Source organism: Ahaetulla prasina, chromosome 3 (assembly GCF_028640845.1).
Source record: "Ahaetulla prasina isolate Xishuangbanna chromosome 3, ASM2864084v1, whole genome shotgun sequence".
NCBI classification, from domain to species: Eukaryota; Metazoa; Chordata; class Lepidosauria; order Squamata; family Colubridae; genus Ahaetulla; species Ahaetulla prasina.
The window spans coordinates 229,892,387-229,913,164 of NC_080541.1; the positions used below are offsets into that span (position 1 = coordinate 229,892,387).

A 20,778-nucleotide genomic window follows, 5' to 3' on the forward strand; every position below is an offset into this window, starting at 1 on the left:
CCAAGCTCACAACCTATCCGAAGCGCCTATCTACTGGTTTGCAAGACCCGGTCCAAACTGGGGGGGGGGGGCAAACCACCACTGATGCTAACCCTGACTCCCACGCCTCCTCCTCCTCCTCCTCCTCCTCTGATTCGGCTGCTGGAGGGGCTGGCGGCTGACAGGACACAACAATACCTGTACAACTGTTGCCCTTGTGGAATATGAACTATTGCTTCTAAAATAATGTTTCGTTATAACTTTTGCATAATAAAGAAAATAAGGAACTAGAAATTTAAGGAACGTTTTGTGAAAAATAATTAAAACTATTCTTACAGTCAACAATGTGGTTCAGAAAAGTCTAGACGCTGTTTTCTGAGCAATAGCTTAACTCAGCAATTTCAAAATATAAGCAATTTATGCAGAAGATCTAAGGGAAAGTTAATGCAAGGATGCACAATCCAGCAATGCTGAAGTTACTTGGGACAGAACTGAGTAGGCGACGCCGGTGCAGCCCTTCATGAGAGGTGAGGTTGCTTCCTTATGAGTAGCCTAGCTGACCTGCAGTTGTGCCTGCCTCCTTTTTGCTCTATGTGCCCTTGGAAACAAAGGGAGGAGGAGGAGGAGGAGATGGAGTAGAAGGAAGGAAGGAAACAGAGAGAGATATTGAGAAAGAAAGAAAGAAAAAGGAAGGAAGGAAGGAAGGAAGGAAGGAAGGAAGGAAGGAAGGAAGGAAGGAAGGAAGGAAGGAAGGAGGGAAAGAAGAAAACAGACATAGAGATAAGAAGGAAGGAAAGAAAGAAAGAAAGAAAGAAAGAAAGAAAGAAAAAGAAAGATGGAGAAGGAAGGAAGGAAACAGACATAGAGAGAGATAGGAAGGAAGAAAGGAAGGAAAGAGGAAAAAGAAAGGAAGAAAGGGATGGGGAGGAAAAGACAAAACATACTTTGTGTATGGGTGGGCCTGTAGTTTTCTAAAATTTAAGAACACCAGGAGGGCCAATATACCCTAAATTTTAAAAAAATTGAGACCCAAAACACAGGCTGAGCAAAACAGAAATTACTCAAAAGCAAAGGGGGGGAAAAAAACCCACCTTGAAAGTATAACTGTGTAATTTATAAACGTGAATAAATGTGTAATTTGAAAGACGGATGCAACACTTCAAACCTCTCTCTTTAGAATTTCTCTCCAGCAAGGCTTCTGGGCCAATCCAAGAGGAAATTCTTGGCGGATGAAACCAAAAAAGAGAAGCTGACTTTAATTTAAACACACACACACACACACACAAAGAGAGCGTCTGATGGGGATTCTTTGCTTGCTGTGTTAATCCTTCATCCCCCACATTTTAAATGCTGGTGTTCCTGAGAAAAAAGCCGCAGCCGTTTCTCCAGAGGGTTGCTAGACTCGATCTGGCAGTGAGCAACAACAGTTAAATTCATATTCTTTTGCCGCCCCGTTTTATGATGCTTCCAGAAAACGTACAATAAAACGATTATCAGGAACTGTGTTGGGACTTTTGGCCAAAGGCTTCTGGCTCAACGGTGCTGAAAGGAATCAAATCTGTTTGCCAACCATTGTTTTTCTCTCTCCATAAATTTTCCTTCTTGCAGGCTGGCTGGGTCTCGGCTGCAGGATGTCTGCAGAGGACGGCCCAAAAACCCAAAAAAGTGGTGCTGAATAGTTTTTGGACCAGAGGCTGCAAGCACCGCAAGTCACTTCAGTACCAATGGATTACCAAGCATGCAGAAAGCCAGGAACTGCATTTATTTATCGTGTTGCTTATTTACCGATTCACCTACTCGCCTGAAATACAGGAAGTCCTTAAGTTACGACCATTCACTCAGCAACTGTTGGTGGACTCTGAAAAGGAGGCGGAGGAGGAGGAAGGAGGGAGAGGAGGAAGAAGAGTGAGAGGAGGAGAAGGGGGAGGAGGGAGGAATAGGAGGGAGGAGATAGAGCAGGAGGGGGCAGAGGAGGAGAAGGAAGAGGAGGAGGGGGAGGAAGGAGGAAGAGGAGGAGGAAGGAGGAGGAGAAAGAAGAGGAAGAGGGGGAGAAGGAGGGAGGAGGGGGAGGCAGGAGACAGGAGGAGGAGGAGAAGCAAGAGGGGGGTGCTGACCAATTGGCCCCCATCTTCACCCATATTTTCAATAAATCACTAGAGATGTGCTATGTTCCTTCTTGCTTCAAACGCTCTACCATCATCCCAGTGCCGAAGAAGCCCACCATCAAGGAACTGAATGACTACAGACCAGTTGCTCTAACATCTGTAGTCATGAAAACCTTTGAAAGGCTAGTGCTTTCCTACCTGAAAACCATCACGAATCCGCTCTTAGACCCCTTGCAATTTGCATACCGAGCAAATAGATCAACAGATGATGCTGTTAATATGGCTCTGCACTACATCCTACAACATCTTGAGTCTCCAAAGACCTATGCAAGGGTCCTTTTTGTAGACTTTAGTTCAGCATTCAATACCATCATTCCAGACATTCTTCTAACTAAGCTAAACCAGCTACAGGTACCGGAACAGACTTGTAAGTGGATCACAAGCTTCCTAACAAACAGGAAGCAGCAGGTGAAGCTAAGCAAGATCACATCAAATACCTGTACAATTAGCACAGGGGCCCCCCAAGGCTGTGTGCTCTCCCCACTTCTCTTCTCTCTGTATACCAATGACTGCATCTCCAATGATCCATCTGTTAAGCTACTGAAGTTCACAGATGACACAACAGTGATTGGTCTCATTCGAGACAATGACGAATCCGCATATAGACGAGAGGTCGAACAACTAGCCTTGTGGTGCAACCAAAACAATCTGGAACTGAACACACTCAAAACCGTAGAAATGGTGGTAGACTTTAGGAAAAACCCTTCCATACTTCCACCTCTCACAATACTAGACAACACAGTATCAACAGTAAAAACCTTTAAATTTCTAGGTTCTATCATATCGCAAGATCTCAAATGGACAGCTAACATCAAAAACATCATTAAAAAAGAACAGCAAAGAATGTTCTTTCTGCGCCAACTCAGGAAGCTCAAACTGCCCAAGGAGCTGCTGATTCAGTTCTACAGAGGAATTATTGAGTCTGTCATTTGCACCTCTATAACTGTCTGGTTCGGTTCTGCAACCCAACAAGAAAAACACAGACTTCAGAGGATAATTAGAACTGCAGAAAAAACATGGCTACCAACCTGCCTTCCATTGAGGACCTGTATACTACACGAATCAAGAAGAGGGCTGGGAAAATAATTGCAGATCCCTCGCATCCTGGACATAAACTGTTTCAACTCCTACCCTCAAAACGACGCTATAGAGCACTGCACACCAGAACAACTAGACACAAGAACAGTTTTTTCCCGAAGGCCATCACTCTGCTAAACAAATAATTCCCTCAACACTGTCAAACTATTTACTGAATCTGCACTACTATTAATCTTCTCATCATTCCCATCACCAATCTCTTTCCACTTATGACTGTATGACTATAACTTGTTGCTGGCAATCCTTATGATTTATATTGATATATTGACCATCAATTGTGTTGTAAATTTTGTACCTTGATGAAGGTATCTTTTCTTTTATGTACACTGAGAGCATCTGCACCAAGACAAATTCCTTGTGTGTCCAATCACACTTGGCCAATAAAATTCTATTCTATTCTATGAAGACTTTGGTGTTCTTTATACTCTCGGAGCTTGGGACTTATCTCGCAGACGTTTCACAATCCAGCTAGGTAACATCATCAGTGCTAGAAGGGAGGAGGGTTTGCTGTTCATATACAACGTCTCACCCTGTTATTGTCAGTGGGAGCGTTTCTTACTTCTTCTTTAAATAGGCTGTTATTTAACTGTTGGTTTGTCTGAGTTCCTTGACCGGTGTGTTGTTTACATTTTGATTGTTGGCCTATTGTTAATCTAGCTGCTAATCTCTGGTTCTCTGGGCGTTGACTGCTAGTGAGGAGGTCGTTCTGGTCTTTAACTTTTTGAATGGCATGTAGTTGCCCTTTATCTCTACCTGCCTGTCGATGGCTGAGGTAGTCATGCCACTAACTCAGCGCCTAAAATCTTTCAGTTTGGGGTGGTTGGCAGTTCCCATTTCAGATGAAGATCCCAGTTTAGGTCCTGGGTGATTCTTTTGCGCACAGGCACACACACACACACACACACACACACACACACACACACACAGAGCTATAACGTTCCTGGTCCCTGGTTCCCTGGCAGGATTTGGCCAGGTTACTACAACAAGTTCCCAGTTGCCTTTTGGTAATAGCCTTTGCTAAAGGGGGAGTGTGTTCTTTCCATTGAAGCCGAAATGGAAGGTACAGGACTCCCCACCCCCCATCTTCTGTGGCTGCCCAGATGAGAGGAGAGAAAGGTCTCACATCCCCCTCCCTCCCTCCCCACCGCCTCTGCCCCCTCCCTCCCCCAAATACCCTTTCCAACCAGCCACCCCCAGTGTGGCTTTTCTCCTCTCTGGGAAGTGACAGAGGCTCCATTGAAAGGAGCTTCTCAAATCCTCCTTGGAGATTTTCCCAGAAGTCACCAAGCCCATTTGTCTCTCTCTCCCCCCACCACCCCGCTGTGTGTGTCTGTGTGTGTCCGCTCTCTTTCTCTCTCTCTTTCCTCTCTCTCTTTCTTTCTCTCCCTCCCTTCTTTCTCTATTCTCTCTCTTCTCTCTCTTCTTCTCTCTCTCTCTTCTCTCCTTCCCTCTCATTCTCTCTCTCTTTCTTTCCCTCTTTCTCTCTCCCCCTCCCTCTTTCTCTCTCTCCTCCGCTCTCTCTTTCTTTCCCTCCCCTCCCCCTCTTTCTATTCCTCTTTCTTTCTTTCTCTCTTTCACCTTTCACTCACTCACACACTCACTCCTCTCTCTTTCCTTCCTTCCTTCTTCCTTTCTCTTTCTTTCTTTCTCTAACAACAACAACAACAGAGTTGGAAGGGACCTTGGAGGCCTTCTAGTCCAACCCCCTGCCCAGGCAGGAAACCCTACACCATCTCAGACAGGTGGTTATCCAACATTTTCTTAAAAACTTCCAGTGTTGGAGCATTCACAACTTCTGCAGGCAAGTCGTTCCACTTATTAATTGTTCTAACTGTCAGGAAATTTCTCCTTAGTTCTAAGTTGCTTTTTTCCTTGATCATTCCTCTCTCTGTCTCTCTGTGTTTTTCTCCTCTCCCCCCCCCCCCGCTCCCCCCCCAACTCTCTTTTCAAGGTCATCTTGGCCCAGCCTTCTGGTCTCCATTGTGTCTTCAGCTGTCTCTCTGGACATCAGGTCACCAAGCAAAAATGCTGGAAAGCCAAGGGGAGGGGAGGGGGGAGAAGAACTGGAGGGCAGGAGAAGAACAGAGAAGGTTTTATGGAAGGGACATGTCAACATGTCATACCCAAATAGCAGGCTCTGAATATCCCTTTCATGGGGAAAGAAGCTGAAAGTTCAACAGGGGAGGGCTGGGAACCTTCTGCATCTCTCAGGAGGACCACAGAAGAACATCTGGTAGCAACCAGCCTCAACTTAGAGCTGTAGCCGGTGAAGGCATCTGCCAGTTCTTCACCATGAGAACTTTAGCTGGTCCCACTTTCCTCAGCCGGCCTAACCTGGGTGAAGGTCTCTATGGAGATTTTCCATCACCCAGGTCAGGGGTCTAACAACCTTGATCCCTTTAAGACTTGTGGACTTCAACTCCCAGAGTCCCTCAGCCTGGCTGAGGGATCTGGGAGTTGAAGTCCACAAGTCTTAAAGGGACCAAGGTTGGAGACCCCTGCACTACACAGCATCATTAACCTGGGATTCTGGATTAACCAGGTTCTGTGTTCATATGGTGGCTTTAAACCACATTAAAAGACCCAGGTAAATGCTGCCAGGGGCCATTCGTTGCTTGGGGAACCTGGGGGTGTGAAGTCACCCAAGAGAAATAGTTCCCAGAGTTCCTCAGCCAGCTTTGCTGGGAGTTGAAGTCCACAAGTCTTAAAGGGACCAAGGTTGGAGACCCCTGATCCAGGTCATGGTTGTCCCAAAAAGGTACTTTTTCTTTGTTTTTCCTTGAAGACATTTCACTTCTCATCCAAGAAGCTTCTTCGGTTCTGCTTGAATGGTGGAGGATGGAAGGATTTATAGAATCTTTTTGCAGTCACCTGGTCGTTAGCCCTCTCTCTGAGAGTCGCTGAGGCCACTCGGGGGCTTCTCTGTGCCCTCAGGGTCACCTGAATCAGAGTGCTAAGGAGTGGGGAGCCTGGCAGAACTAACTACTCACCACGCTACAAAAAAGAGGTTGAGAGTTTGGAAGAAGTGCAGAGAAGAGCAACCAGGATGATTAGGAGACATGAAGAATGGTTGCAGGATTTGGGTTTGGCCAGTCTAGAGAAAAGAAGGATTTAGGGGAGACATGAGAGCAGTCTTCCAATATCTCAGGGGCTGCCCCAAAGAAGAGGGAGTCAAGCTATTCTCCAAAGCACCTGAGGGCAGGACAAGAAGCAACGGGTGCAAACTGATCAAGGAGAGAAGCAATCTGGAATTAAGGAGAAACTTCCTGACAGTGAGGACAATTAACTTGTGGAACTGCTTGCCACTAGAAGTTCCAGGTTCTCCATCACTGGAGGTTTTCAAGAAGAGATTAGATAGCCATTTGTCTGAAATCCAGTCCCTTCTCCCGACACGTTGTCCTTATCAAGTTTCCAGTCCTCAGCCTTTTGACCAATCCTTTTCTAGACTAACTCTCTCTACACTACCTGGACGGACTCAAAAGGTTCAGCCAGCTCAGGGAGCACGCCGGAGGGAAGGGAACCAACGTCACAGCTGGGGAATTGCAGATGTGGCTGGCCTTGGTTTCACCTTTCCTGGAACTGGGGCTTCTCATGATCTGCCAAGACCACCAGCTAGAGAAGGACCAACTGGATTTTTTTTGGGGGGGGTTTAAACACAAGGTCGTTTCCTGTCCATGCAATTCCCTCCGGCTTGTAGCAACTCTTGGCAGGAAACTTTGCAAAGCTCCCTTCTGGTTGGACGGAGGCTTGCAAAATGATTTCAAGCACTTCCTCTCCCCGCCACCCCTCTTAGATTAATTCTGTGGAGTGACTATAACCACTGACTTTGCAGAATGTTATTAGTTCAATCTCGGCGTGTATAAATGATTCCTGATCCTCGCGTGCTAAATATCTTATTTGTTTACCCACCAATGTTCCCTGTGAGTCATCTTTTGCATGATGTCTTCCAACGGGGCTTGGGATAACATTAGCATCTGCAACCCTAAGGCTGAGCTCTGTTTGGATTGAGGGGCTGGGTCAACCGCCTAAATAAGCAACCGAAGGCCAGAGAACCGTGAGCGTTCACATGACCTCTTCCCCCGGGATTCCAGAGGCCGGTTTCCAATCTTCTCAGTTGGGATCAAGAGATGGTTAAGCAGCAGCTCCCAAGTTCCCTTCCGGAGGCCCCTTGGATCTCCCTGTGGGCATTATGTCATGGCATCTTTTTTTTAAAAAAAAAATGACATATGCCAATAGAAGATAATACTTGCTGTTCGGGATTGAACAGTCGAGTTCTCGGTGAGCCCTGAGCTTGGTGGCTTTCTTGCAGATGTTTTGTCCAGCTAGGGAACAGCATCAGTGCTAGAAGGGAGTGGGGTTTGCAGAGAGGAGGAGGAGGAGGAGGAGGAGGAGGAGGAGGAGGAGGAGGAGGAGGAGGAGGAGGAGGGACTGTTGGGTCCTTGGAGCTTTCTGAGTTTGGTTGCTTTCTTGCAGATGTTTCATCGCCCAACTAGGGAACATCATCAGTGCTCGAAGGGAGAGGAGATACGGAGAGGAGGAGGAGAAGGAAGAGGAGGAGGAGAAGGAAGACCATGAGGTTCTTAGTGCGCTCTCTCAGCTTGGTTGTTTTTCTAAAGATGTTTTGCTAGTTGAACGTTGTAGAGATGAAGATGTTTTGCTGCGGCGAAGGTTGTAGAGAGTATGGTGGCATATCAGTTTCCCCTGCACCTGGATGAAACTGTCTATCTAGACCCGTTCCAGTCCGGTTTCCGGCCCGGTTACAGCACTGAGACGGCTTTGGTCGCGTTGGTGGATGATCTCTGGAGGGCCAGGGATAGGGGTTGTTCCTCTGCCCTGGTCCTATTAGACCTCTCAGCGGCTTTTGATACCATCGACCATGATATCCTGCTGCGCCGGTTGGAGGGATTGGGAGTGGGAGGCACCGTTTATCGGTGGTTCTCCTCCTATCTCTCCGACCGGTCGCAGACGGTGTTGACGGGGGGGCAGAGGTCGACCCCGAGGCGCCTCACTTGTGGGGTGCCGCAGGGGTCGATTCTCTCGCCCCTTCTGTTCAACATCTATATGAAGCTGCTGGGTGAGATCATCAGTGGTTTCGGTGTGAGGTACCAGCTGTACGCTGATGACACCCAGCTGTACTTTTCCACACCGGGCCACCCCAACGAAGCCATTGAAGTGCTGTCCCGGTGTTTGGAAGCCGTACGGGTCTGGATGGGGAGAAACAGGCTCAGGCTCAATCCCTCCAAGACGGAGTGGCTGTGGATGCCGGCATCCCGGTACAGTCAGCTGAGTCCGCGGCTGACTGTTGGGGGCGAGTCATTGGCCCCGATGGAGAGGGTGCGCAACTTGGGCGTTCTCCTGGATGAACGGCTGTCTTTTGAAGACCACTTGACGGCCGTCTCCAGGAGAGCTTTTTACCAGGTTCGCCTGGTCCGCCAGTTGCGCCCCTTTCTAGACCGGGATGCCTTATGCACGGTCACTCACGCCCTCGTGACGTCTCGTCTGGATTACTGCAATGCTCTCTACATAGGGCTCCCCTTGAGGGGCATCCGGAGGCTTCAGTTAGTCCAGAATGCGGTTGCGCGGGTGATAGAGGGAGCCCCTCGTGGCTCCCGTGTGACACCTATCCTGCGCAGGCTGCACTGGCTACCTGTGGCCTTCCGGGTGCGCTTCAAGGTTTTGGTGACCATCTTCAAAGTGCTCCATGGCATAGGGCCGACTGTTACGGGACCACCTACTGCTGCGAATACCTCTCACCGACCCGTGCGCTCTCACAGAGGGACTCCTCAGGTGCCGTCGGCTGGCAGTGCCGTCTGGCGACACCAGAGGAAGGGCCTTCTCTGTGGGGCTCCGCCCTCTGAACGAACTCCTCCAGGACTTCGTCAACTTCCGGACCTCCGAACCTTCCGTCATGAGCTTAAAACACACTTATTTATTTATTTATTTATTTATTTATTTATTTAATCATATTTATATACCGCCTATCTCCCAAGGGACTCAGGGCGGTTTACAGGCACTAAAACAGATAAATAGAATATAAATACAATATAAAACATTTAAAAACTTATTCTAAAGCCGTCCAATTAAAAATAGAAATAAAACCCAATTTAAAACCCAAAATTTAAAATCTAGCTCAGTCCTGCACAATTAAATAAGTATGTTTTAAGCCAGCGGAAGGTCCGAAGGTCCAGCTGGCGAAGTCCGGGGTAGATCGTTCCAGAGGGTGGGAGCCCCACAGAAGGCCCTTCCTGGGCCGCCAGACGACATTGCCTCGCTGACGGCACCCTGAGGAGACCCTCTCTGTGAGAGCGCACGGACGGTGGGAGGTATTCGGTCGCAGTAGGCGGTCCCGTAAATAACCCGGCCCAATGCCATGGGCGCTTTAAAGGTGGTCACCAAAACCTTGAAGCGCACCGGAAGGCCACAGGAAGCCAGTGCAGTCTGCGCAGGATAGGTGTCATATGGGAGCCACGAGGGCTCCATCTATCACCAGCGCAGCTGCATTCTGGACTAACTGTAGCCTCGGATGCCCCTCAAGGGAGCCCCATGTAGAGAGCATTGCAGTAATCCAGGCGAGGCGTCACGAGTGCGTGAGTAACCGTGGATAGGGCATCCCGGTCCAGAAAGGCGCAACTGGCGTACCAGGCGAACCTGGTAGAGCGCTCTCCTGGAGCGGCCGTCAAATGCTCTTCTAGAGACAGCCGTTCATCCAGGAGGGCGCCTAAGTTGCGGACCCTCTCCATCGGGGCCAATGACTGCGCCCGATGGTTCAGCCGCGGTTAGCTGACTGTGCGGGATGCGGCATCCACAGCCACTCTGTCTTGGCGGGATTGAGCTTGAGCCTGTTTCTCCCCATCCAGACCCGTCGGCCTCCAGACACGGGACAGCACTTGATAACCGTTGGGGTGGTTCGGTGTAGAAAATACAGCTGAGTATCATCCGCATACAGCTGATACTTCACACGAAACCACTGATGATCTCACCCAGCGGTTTCATGTAGATGTTAAACAGAAGGCGAGAGGATCGACCCCTGCGGCACCCCACAAGTGAGGCGCCTCGGGGACGACCTCTGCCCCCCTGTCAACACCGACTGCGGCCGGTCGGAGAGATAGGAGGGGGACCACCGATAAACGGTGCCTCCCACTCCCCATCCCCCCAACCCGCGCAGCAGGATACCATGGTCGATGGTATCGAAAGCCGCTGAGAGGTCTAATAGGACCAGGGCAGAGGAACAACCCCTATCCCTGGCCCTCCAGAGATCATCTACCAACGCGACCAAAGCCGTCTCCGTGCTGTAACCGGGTCGGAAACCGGACTGGAACGGGTCTAGATAGACAGTTTCATCCAGGTGCAAGGGAAGCTGATATGCCACCATACTCTCTACAACCTTCGCCGCGAAGCGAAGGTTGGAGACCGGACGATAATTACCTAAAACAGCCGGGTCCAGGGAAGGCTTCTTTAGGAGGGCCTCACCACCGCCTCTTTCAAGGCGGCCGGAAGACACCTCCACCAAAGAAGCGATCGTAATCGCCTGAGCCAGCCTCGTGTCACCTCCCGAGTGGCCAGCACCAGCCAGGAGGGGCACGGGTCCAGTAAACACGTGGTGGCATTCAACCTACCCAGCAACCTGTCCATGTCCTCGGAGCCACAGGGTCAAACTCATCCCAAATAATGTCGCCAAGACCACCCTCGGCGTCTCACCCGCATCACGCAATCTTGGTCCAGACCATCCCGGTTGAACGATTTTATCGTATAGATAACCTTAAACTCCTCAGCCCGTCCCTGCAACGGGTCATCCCGCTCCCCCTGATGAAGGAGGGAGCGAGTCACCCGAAACAGGGCGGCCGGGCGGTTATCTGCCGATGCAATGAGGGAGGAGGCGTAGCTACGCCTCGCTTCCCTCAATGCCACTAGGTAAGTCCTAGGATAGGTCTTCACTACTGTCCGATCAGCTCGAACGGCTAGACCTCCAGGAACCCTCTAGGCGCCTTCTCCGGCGCTTCATCCCCCTCAGCTCCTCGGAGAACCAAGGAGCCGGTTGGGCCCTGCGCCGGGTCAGAGGCCGCAAAGGCACGACTCGGTCTAAGGCCCCCGCCGCGGCCCGTTCCCAGGCCGCAACAAGTTCCTCGGCCGAGCCGTGAGCCAGACCCTCAGGAAATGGCCCAAGCTCCATCCGGAACCCATCCGGGTCCATCAGGCGCCTGGGACGGAACCAACGTATTGGCTCCGTCTCCCTGCGGTGGTGAATGGCGGTCAGAAAGTCCAGGCGAAGAAGAGAGTGATCTGACCATGACAAAGGTTCAGTGACTATTTCCTTTAAGTCCAGATCTCTCAACCACTGACCAGAGAGAAAAATCAGGTCCAGAGTGCCACCCCAATAAAATTATTGTTTTTAATAATTTGGCTTATTAGAATAAGTTTTTTAATTGTTATTTTAGTCTGTATTTATATGTTTTACTTGCCTGTAAACCACCCTGAGTCCCTAGGGAGATAGGGCGGTATATAAATATGAAAAATAAATAAAAATAAATAAATACCTGTCTAGGTAACATCATTTGTGCTAGGTTTGGTTAGGGTTAGGGTTGGAACTGATACAAATTCCCTATTTGGATAATAAAATAGCTGCAAGAAAATGCAGCCAAGTTGAAAGGAACATCAAGGACCTGCCCAGTTTCCCTCCTCCTCCTCTACTTCCTCTTCTTCTTCTTCTTCCTCTTCTTCTTCCTCTCCTCCTCCTCCTCCTCTCCACTCCCTTCTAGCACTGATGATGTTCCCTAGTTAGGTTATCTGCAAGAAAACAGCCAACTTCAGAAAACACCAAGGACCCCACATTTCTCCTCCTCTTCCTCTTCCTCTCCCTCCTCCTCTGCCTTGCCTACACCAAAGTCCTTTCAGGAGTTCCAAAAAGGTTGCACACCTATTGGCATCCTGATTCAGGTCACCTTGGGGGTGTCACAGATAGGGCCTCAACAATTCTCAGAGAGAGTCCTAATGACCAGATGGCTGCAAGGAATATAAATCCTTCCATCCCCCACCATTCAGTCGGAACTGAAGAAGCTTCTTGGATGAGAAGCGAAACGTCTTCAAGGAAGTCCAGTTGTCTTTTGAAAAAAAAAAAAGCACTTTCGGGACAACCATGACCTGGATGGCGGAGAATTTTAATTAACAGAACAGAATAACAGAGTTGGAAGGTGCCTTGTAGGTCATCCAATCTGACCCCCTGCCCAAGCAGGAGACCCTACGCCATTTCTGACAAATGGCAGTCCAATCTTTTCTTGAAAGCTTCCAGTGATGAAGCTCCCACAACTTCTGAAGGCAACTTCTGTTCCATTGGTTGTTTGCTCTCACTGTCAGGAAATTCCTCCTTATTTCTAGGTTGAATCTCTCCTTGCTCAGTTTCCATCCATTATTCCTTGTCTGGCCTTTGGGTGCTTTGGAAAATAGCTTGACCCTCTCATCTCTGTAGCAGCCCCTCAAATATTGGAAGATGCTCTCCTGTCTCCCCTGGTCCTTCTCTTCACCAGACCAGCCAGGCCCAGTTCCTGCAACCGTTCATGGTATGTTTTAGCCTCCAGTCCCCTCATCATCCTGGTTGCTCTTCTCTGCACTTTTTCTAGAGTCTCAACATCTTTTTTATAGTGTGGTGACCAAAACTGAATGTACTATTATAGGTATGGCCTTACTAAGCCTTTATAGATTGGTATTAAAATCCCCATAGACAATTAATTTGAACTAGTTTGAATGGCTTCCTTCCAGAAGTTGTGTGTGGAGATCTTTAAGAAGAGGCTGGACAGCTATTTGTCTGAAACGATATAGGGTCTCCTGCCCTGAGCAGGGGGTTGGACTAGAAGACCTCCAAGGTCCCTTCCAAGTCCCAACCCTGTTATGCTGAATTGTTAGCTCTTCCATGGCACGGGGTGTGTGTTTGTGTGCCAGATCTACCCCTCTGCCCACCTGTCCACCCCCTCTCGAGCCCATTCCAGACATCTCTCTGGTCAGGCAAAGTCTAGAACCGCAACTCTCGACTCCCAAAGTCTTTGGCAGCGCACAGACCCTGTAATTGCGTGAAAAGCACAACACGAAATAATTAGGTGGCAAAAGATTTGGGGAAAACACAATCAGGAAGACGTGTTGCAATCTGCAACCTGCCCAGAATGAGATCATGTCTGCGCAAACCCTGGATGGGGCTAGTAATTCCTGTTTAGTGCCGTTTGCTTAGTCCGGGAACAAGATCCACACTGTGAAAATACACGCATTTAAATAAAAAAAAAAAAGTTGACGTAGTGACCGAAGTTACAACAGCACTGAAAAAAGTGACTTGTGACCGTTTTTCACACTTACGACCGTTGCAGCGTCCCCAGGGTCACGTGATCAAAATCCAGACTTGCTCGGCAACCGACTCATATTTACGACAGTCGCTGTATTCCCTTTTGCGACCTTCGGACAACCAAAGTCAATGGGGGAAGCCAGATTCATTTAACAACCACGTGGAGAGAATTGTTTAACGACCATGGCAGGAAAGGCCGTAAAATGGGGCAAAACTCACTGAACAACTGTCTCGCTTAGCAACATAAATGTTCGGCTCCATTGTGGTCATAACTCAAGGACTGCCTGTATTTCATTGGATTGTAAAACAATCGTACTCTCTCTGTCTGGTTCATTTCTTCTGCATTCTGGCTCAAATCTCCCTCATTTATTATTGTTATTGTTATTCCAGTTCCCTAATTCAGCATCATTAACCAATGTTGGCCTGTTTTTGAATTGAATCCTTGTAAAAAATCAGCCTCTAATGATTGTTATCTTTTCATTGGTGCCGATCCAAATTCTCTTGGCTTTTGGCAGTCCAGATTCTAAACGTTTGTAGCATTAGTTTTTATGTTTTATACATTCATTGAATTTGTATCCTTTTAAAATTGCTTATACATAACTCAGGGCGGCAAGTGTACCTAATACTGTTTCCTCCTCTTTTTTCCCCCCACAACAACAACCCTGCGAGGTGGATTGAGCTGAGAGAGAGGGACTGAGTCACCCGATTGGCTCTCGCGCCTAAAGCTGGACTAGAACTCACCGTCTCCTAGTGAATAAGGTCCAAACTCACCCAGCTGGCTTTCCTGCCTAAGGCGGGACTAGAACTCACAGTCTCCTAGCGATTGGTCCGCCTGTCTTTCATACTAAGGTGAAACTAGAACTCACTGTTTGCTAGTGATTGGCCCAGGGTTACCCGGCTGTCTTTCATGACTAAGGTGAAACTAGAACTCACCGTCTCCTGGTGATTGGTCTAGACTCACCTGGCTTGTTTTCTTGCCTGAGGCACGACTCGAACTCACCGTCTCCTGGTGATTGGCCCACAGTCACCCAGCCAGCTTTCTTGTCTAAGGTGGAACTAGAATTTACAGTTTCCTGATTCCTAGTCCAGCACCTTACGACCACACCAAACTGGACCACTAGCCAAAAATGCAAAGTATTGCACCCTTACACCCCAGGATTAGAATTTGTACTGGGTCCACGTCTTTCAATTATTATTATTATTTTGCAATCTCGACCTGCAAATCCCGGCACCTTCAATTTCTGGTCTTTACGTTAAGGCCTTTTTTGACGGCTACATTCAATAAGCCCAGCTAGGTAGTTTTTCAATCACAGGAATGTCGGCTGTGATTTTTCACCGGGGCCAATCAACCTGAACCTTAAATTCCCCGTACGGTTTTCGCTCTGTCGCTTCCAATGTCTTTACTGCAGATTTCACCAACGCCCCCCCCTTCCAAACGGGCTCCCTCCGTTGAGCTTAACAAGCGAGCCATCACTGTAGGTGGCCAATTTGGTCAGAGGAGAAGGCCCTGATGGGGAGGCTCCCTTGGGGGCACTACTGGTGGAAGCTGCCCCATAAATCCAGGGTGACGGGTCAGGGTGGCATCATATGCGTAGCCCATCCCAGTTACCCCTTCCAGGAGGCAGCAGAACCAGCTGTTTTCCCAGCCTTGCAAACTCATTTGCTAAAACCCTCAGCCGAGAGGCAGTTTGGTCTAGGAGAGGGGTCTCCAAAAATGGAGACTTTACGACGTGTGGACTTCAACTCCCAGAATTCCTCAGCCACTCTGGCTGAGGAATTCTGGAAGAGGAAGTCCACACGTCGTAAAGTCGCCAAGTTTGGAGACGCCTGATCTAAAGGTTAAGGCACCAGGTTAGAAAGCAGGGGACTCCGAGTTCAAATCCCACCCCAAGCCAGGAAAGCCAGCTGGGTTGACTTTGGGCCAATCCCACTGTCTCAGCCAACTCACCTCACAAGAAAATAGGAGGAGGAATATTGTGTATGCTTGATGCCTTGAGTTATTTGTAAAAAAATAATAAAGATGGGGTGGGAAGGAAGGAAGGAAGGGGAAGGAAAGAAGGAAGGAAGGAAGAGGAAGGAAGGAAGGAAGGAAAGAAGGAAGAGGAAGGAAGGAAGGAAGGAAGGAAGGAAGGAAGGAAGGAAGGAAGGAAGGAAGAGGAAGGAAGGAAGAGGAAGGAAGGGAGGGAGGGAGGGAGGGAGGAAAGAAAGTTTGGTTATTTTCCTGTTACAAAGAATAAAAGAATAACAGGTTTGGAAGGAATCTTGGAGGACTTCTAGTCCAACCCCCTGCTTAAGCAGGAAACCTTATACCCGTGATGGTCAATCTATGGCACACATGGGCACGTGTACCGTCACCAGCTGCTCTTCTGGTTTCTGGCACACACATGCACACTGGCCAGCTGTTCTTCGTGGGCACCGTAGCACCAGAAAATGGCCAAAAATCAGGCCATTTTTTGGCCCGTTTTCAGGCTGGTTTGGGGGCCATTTTCAGGCTGTTTTTTGGGCCATTTTGGGCCTAAAAAAGGACCGGAAACAGCCGTAAAAATGGCCTGAAAAACAGCCCAAAGACTGGCATGTGTGTGCCAGCCAGCTGGTCTTTGGTTTTCCGGTCCTCTGGCATTTGCACCTGTATGCATCTGCATTCGTGTTCCGGTTTGGGCACTTGGTGCCAAAAAGTTTCGCCATCACCGCCCTATACCATCGCGGACGAAGGGCAGTCCAATCACTTCTTAAAAACCTCCAGTGTTGAAGAACCCACAACTTCAGGAGGCAAGCAGTTCCACTGGTCAATTGTCCTCCTTGTTAGGAAATTTCTCCTTAGTTCCAGGTTGCTTCTCTCCTTGCTTAGTTTGCTTCTTGTCCTGCCTTCAGGGGCTTTGCTTGTTATCATTTTCAAAGGAATAGAAGTTTTCCTGGGGGCTGGAGGTTGGGGAGGGTCTTCCCTTCCTGCCCCCTTCCTTGGCAACACCCTCCCATCTCCATGGCTGAACAGCCAGATTTATGAGCAAAGTAGGGAGGGGGGGTATCTCAGCCAGCCTCTCTCCCTCTTTGCTTCCCTCCTTGGCATTTCCAGCTAAGCTGCCTATTGACTGGAGGGGAGGGCAGCCAGGGCCCCTTTCAGGAAGGGAATGTGAAAGAAGCTGGTGGGGAAGTGTGAGGAAGGGGTGGGAAGGGGTTTCTTGGCAGAAAGAAAGGCTGGTCAAACTGGCCTGGACTGGAATCACTTTGGCAGGATGGGCTTCCTTGCAAGACACTCCCCCCCCAATGCCAACTGCAAGCATTACACCCTGGAGGCATTTGCGGGGGGGGGGGGCGTCCCCACCCCTGCGGGCAAAGAAGCTGTTCTCAGGCTGTCTGGGCGCAGGGCAGGACCCGGGACACAAAGAAGGCCGCTGTTCTACAGGGTTCGCATAGCTCTGGAGTCCTTTGCAGCCCCGGGACAGTATGTGTGTGTGTGTGTGAGAGAGAGAGAGAGAGAGAAAGTGAGAGAGAGAGAAAGAGTGTGCATGGGAGCAACCGAGAAACAAAGAGAAAAGGGAGGGAGAGAGGAAAGAGAGAGAATGCATGAAAGCAAAAGAGAAAGAGAAACGTAGAGAGAATGGAAGAGAGTGTGTGTGAGAGAGAGAACGCATGAGAGCAAAAGAGAAGAAGAGGGAGGGAGTTTTTCCAGAGCGGGCAGCCTTTTCCCCACCCTTTCCTTCATTCCCTCCACCCCTCGTCTACCCCCACCCCGGCCGGAGAACCCTTCTCTGTTCGCGAGGCGCTCAAGGCCGGACCGAGAGGAGCCAGCGCTGGGTCGGGGGCGTCCCCGGTTGCAGGGAGGAGGAGGAGGAAAGAAAGTTTGGTTATTTTCCTGTTACAAAGAATAAAAGAATAACAGGTTTGAAGGAATCTTGAGGACTTCTAGTCCAACCCCTGCTTAAGCAGGAAACCTTATACCCGTGATGGTCAATCTATGGCACACATGGGCACGTGTACCGTCACCAGCTGCTCTTCTGGTTTCTGGCACACATGCACACTGGCCAGCTGTTCTTCGTGGGCACCGTAGCACCAGAAAATGGCCAAAAATCAGGCCATTTTTTGGCCCGTTTTCAGGCTGGTTTGGGGCCATTTTCAGGCTGTTTTTTGGGCCATTTTGGGCCTAAAAAAGGACCGGAAACAGCCGTAAAAATGGCCTGAAAAACAGCCCAAAGACTGGCATGTGTGTGCCAGCCAGCTGGTCTTTGGTTTTCCGGTCCTCTGGCATTTGCACCTGTATGCATCTGCATTCGTGTTCGGTTTGGGCACTTGGTGCCAAAAGTTTCGCCATCACCGCCCTATACCATCGCGGACGAAGGGCAGTCCAATCACTTCTTAAAAACCTCCAGTGTTGAAGAACCCACAACTTCAGGAGGCAAGCAGTTCCACTGGTCAATTGTCCTCCTTGTTAGGAAATTTCTCCTTAGTTCCAGGTTGCTTCTCTCCTTGCTTAGTTTGCTTCTTGTCCTGCCTTCAGGGGCTTTGCTTGTTATCATTTTCAAAGGAATAGAAGTTTTCCTGGGGGCTGGAGGTTGGGGAGGGTCTTCCCTTCCTGCCCCCTTCCTTGGCAACACCCTCCCATCTCCATGGCTGCACAGCCAGATTTGTGAGCAAAGTAGGGAGGGGGGGGTATCTCAGCCAGCCTCTCTCCCTCTTTGCTTCCCTCCTTGGCATTTCCAGCTAAGCTGCCTATTGACTGGAGGGGAGGGCAGCCAGGGCCCCTTTCAGGAAGGGAATGTGAAAGAAGCTGGTGGGGAGGTGTGAGGAAGGGGTGGGAAGGGGTTTCTTGGCAGAAAGAAAGGCTGGTCAAAGGCGGCCTGGACTGGAGTCACTTTGGCAGGATGGGCTTCCTTGCAAGACACCCCCCCCCCAATGCCAACTGCAAGCGTTACACCCTGGAGGCATTTGCGGGGGAGTGGGGGGGCGTCCCCACCCCTGCGGGCAAGGAAGCTGTTCTCAGGCTGTCTGGGCGCAGGGCAGGACCCGGGACACAAAGAAGGCCGCTGTTCTACAGGGTTCGCATAGCTCTGGAGTCCTTTGCAGCCCCGGGACAGTATGTGTGTGTGTGTGAGAGAGAGAGAGAGAGAGAGAGAGAGAGAAAGTGAGAGAGAGAGAAAGAGTGTGCATGGGAGCAACCGAGAAACAAAGAGAAAAGGGAGGGAGAGAGGAAAGAGAGAGAATGCATGAAAGCAAAAGAGAAAGAGAAAGGTAGAGAGAATGGAAGAGAGTGTGTGTGAGAGAGAGAACGCATGAGAGCAAAAGAGAAGAAGAGGGAGGGAGTTTTTCCAGAGCGGGCAGCCTTTTCCCCCCACCCCTTTCCTTCATTCCCCTCCCACCCCCTCCTCTACCCCCCCACCCCGGCCGGAGAACCCTTCTCTGTTCGCGAGGCGCTCCAAGGCCGGACCGAGAGGAGCCAGCGCTGGGTCGGGGGGCGTCCCCGGTTGCAGGGAGGAGGAGGACGGGGGTGCAGCCAGGCCCGTCGCCCGGGGCGAAGCACACCTGGATCCCATCCGGGACGCCCCCCTGCCTCCCCAGCCCCGCAAGAGCGGAGCCTCTGGTCCAGAATGCCTGAACGGGATCCCGAGAGGGGAGCCGGGCGCGGCCAGAGGAACGCGGCCGTCCAGTGATCCCCGGGGAAGGAAGGAAGGAAGGAAGGAAGGCAGTTGGGGTCTGGGGGCGCCCCCTCCAGCGCCCCTTCCGAAGGAGCCATGGTAATGAGAACTTTTGCCTTTGTTCCTCTTTTGCAGCCGGCGCCTCTCTCTCCGAGGAGCAAAGCGCGCAGCAGGCGCCCCTCTTCTGCCCGAAGACCCCCCTCCCAAAGACCAACCTCGGGGGCCAAGGGAGACCCTGCCTGCCCCCCCCCCCACCTCCAAGCACTGCTTTGCAAACCCACCCACCCCCTCCCGGCCACTTTAGCGCAACTCTCCATCTGATGCAGGCAGGCCAGCAAAAGTTTGCGCGAGTTCAGCTCCGCTCCGGCTTTGTCCTTTGCAGGCTGCAGGTCCCCCCCCCCCTCAAAAGCGTGAGAATCCCCTTTAAAAGAGAGAAAGGGGGGGGTGGTAAAAACCCACCCCTCCGTGTTTAGCCGAGTTTAGTGCCCTCCTCCAGGGAGGGGGTGGGACGGCACCAGGTAAGTAGGTGCTTATCGCGGGCGGAGGAGTTTCCCGGAGTTTCCATGAAGTCTGGGCGAAGGCCAACCGGGCTGGCAAACTTTCTCCCGGCGATGCGAAAGGAAACGGAGAGACAGAGGTGTCTTTAGGTAGGATCCCCCGAGCGAGGACGGCTGGGAAGGCAGAGCTTGGGTCTCCTAAAGGTGAAGTGGGGGGGAGGGAAGGAAGGACCCCTCGGGGACCACCCAAGGCCCCCGGCTGAGCGCCAAGCAAGACTTATCATAAGCTGCGGTGGCTCAACCCACCCCGGGTTTTGTGGCTTTGATCTTCTAGCCGGTGCCAATGCAACATTTGGCACCGAGTGGGTGCAAGAGAGAGACGGCGCCTTTCTAAAGGGAAACCGGCTGCAGAGTTAACTGGGCTTGCACCAGACCCAGACTCGCCTTGGTGTAAAGTGGGTGTCTCTCTTCGGCTTCCCTGGGAAAGGGCCTGGCCAAGGCACCAAATGTAGGCGGCTCGAAATCTTGGCAGTTGGAAGAGCCTCGAAATCTTGACGGTTGTAGGTTGTCTGAAATTAGAGGTGGGGCAAAAAACACGCTTGGCAGTGTTGTGTGTCTAAGGTGGCCCATATTTATGGCTGTTCTGCTTGGCTAAAAAACGGCAAATATATATATATATATATACATTAGCCCAAGGCCAGAGGGTGGAAAATCTCTGCCAGAGACCCAAGTTTTTAGCAACCTCTCCAATCTCCTCCTCCTTTCTATTTCTCCTCCTCCTCTTCCTCCTCTTCTTCCTCCTTCCTATTTCTCCTTCTCCTTTTCCTTCTCCTTCTCTTTCTTCTTCTTCTTCTTCTTCTCCTCCTCCTCCTCCTCCTTCCTATTTCTCCTTCTTCTTCTCCTCCTCCTCCTTCTCCTTTTCCATCTCCTTCTCCTTTTTCTTCTTCTCCTCCTCCTCTTCCTCCTTCCTATTTCTCCTTCTCCTCCTCCTCCTCCTCCTTCTCCTCCTCCTCCTCTTCCTCTTCCTCCTCCTCTTCCTCCTCCCTATTTCTCCTTCTCCTCCTCCTCCTCCTCCCTCCTTCCTA

General features: G+C 50.4%; 1 protein-coding gene across 2 annotated transcripts in view; it reads left to right on the forward strand.

The window, feature by feature from the left end:
- Window positions 1–18,720: 18,720 nt before the first annotated feature.
- The window catches only part of KIAA1755 (KIAA1755 ortholog), a 47,215-nt gene continuing 45,157 nt past the window's right edge, over window positions 18,721–20,778 (forward strand). Inside the window, exon 1 of one of the 2 annotated variants that reach the window (XM_058177174.1) lies at window positions 18,721–19,295. In XM_058177174.1, coding sequence (XP_058033157.1) covers window positions 19,293–19,295 — 3 coding nt within the window. In that variant the 5' untranslated portion in view covers window positions 18,721–19,292. The remainder of the gene's footprint in view (window positions 19,296–20,778) is intronic. The other variant, XM_058177173.1, reaches the window with a different exon arrangement.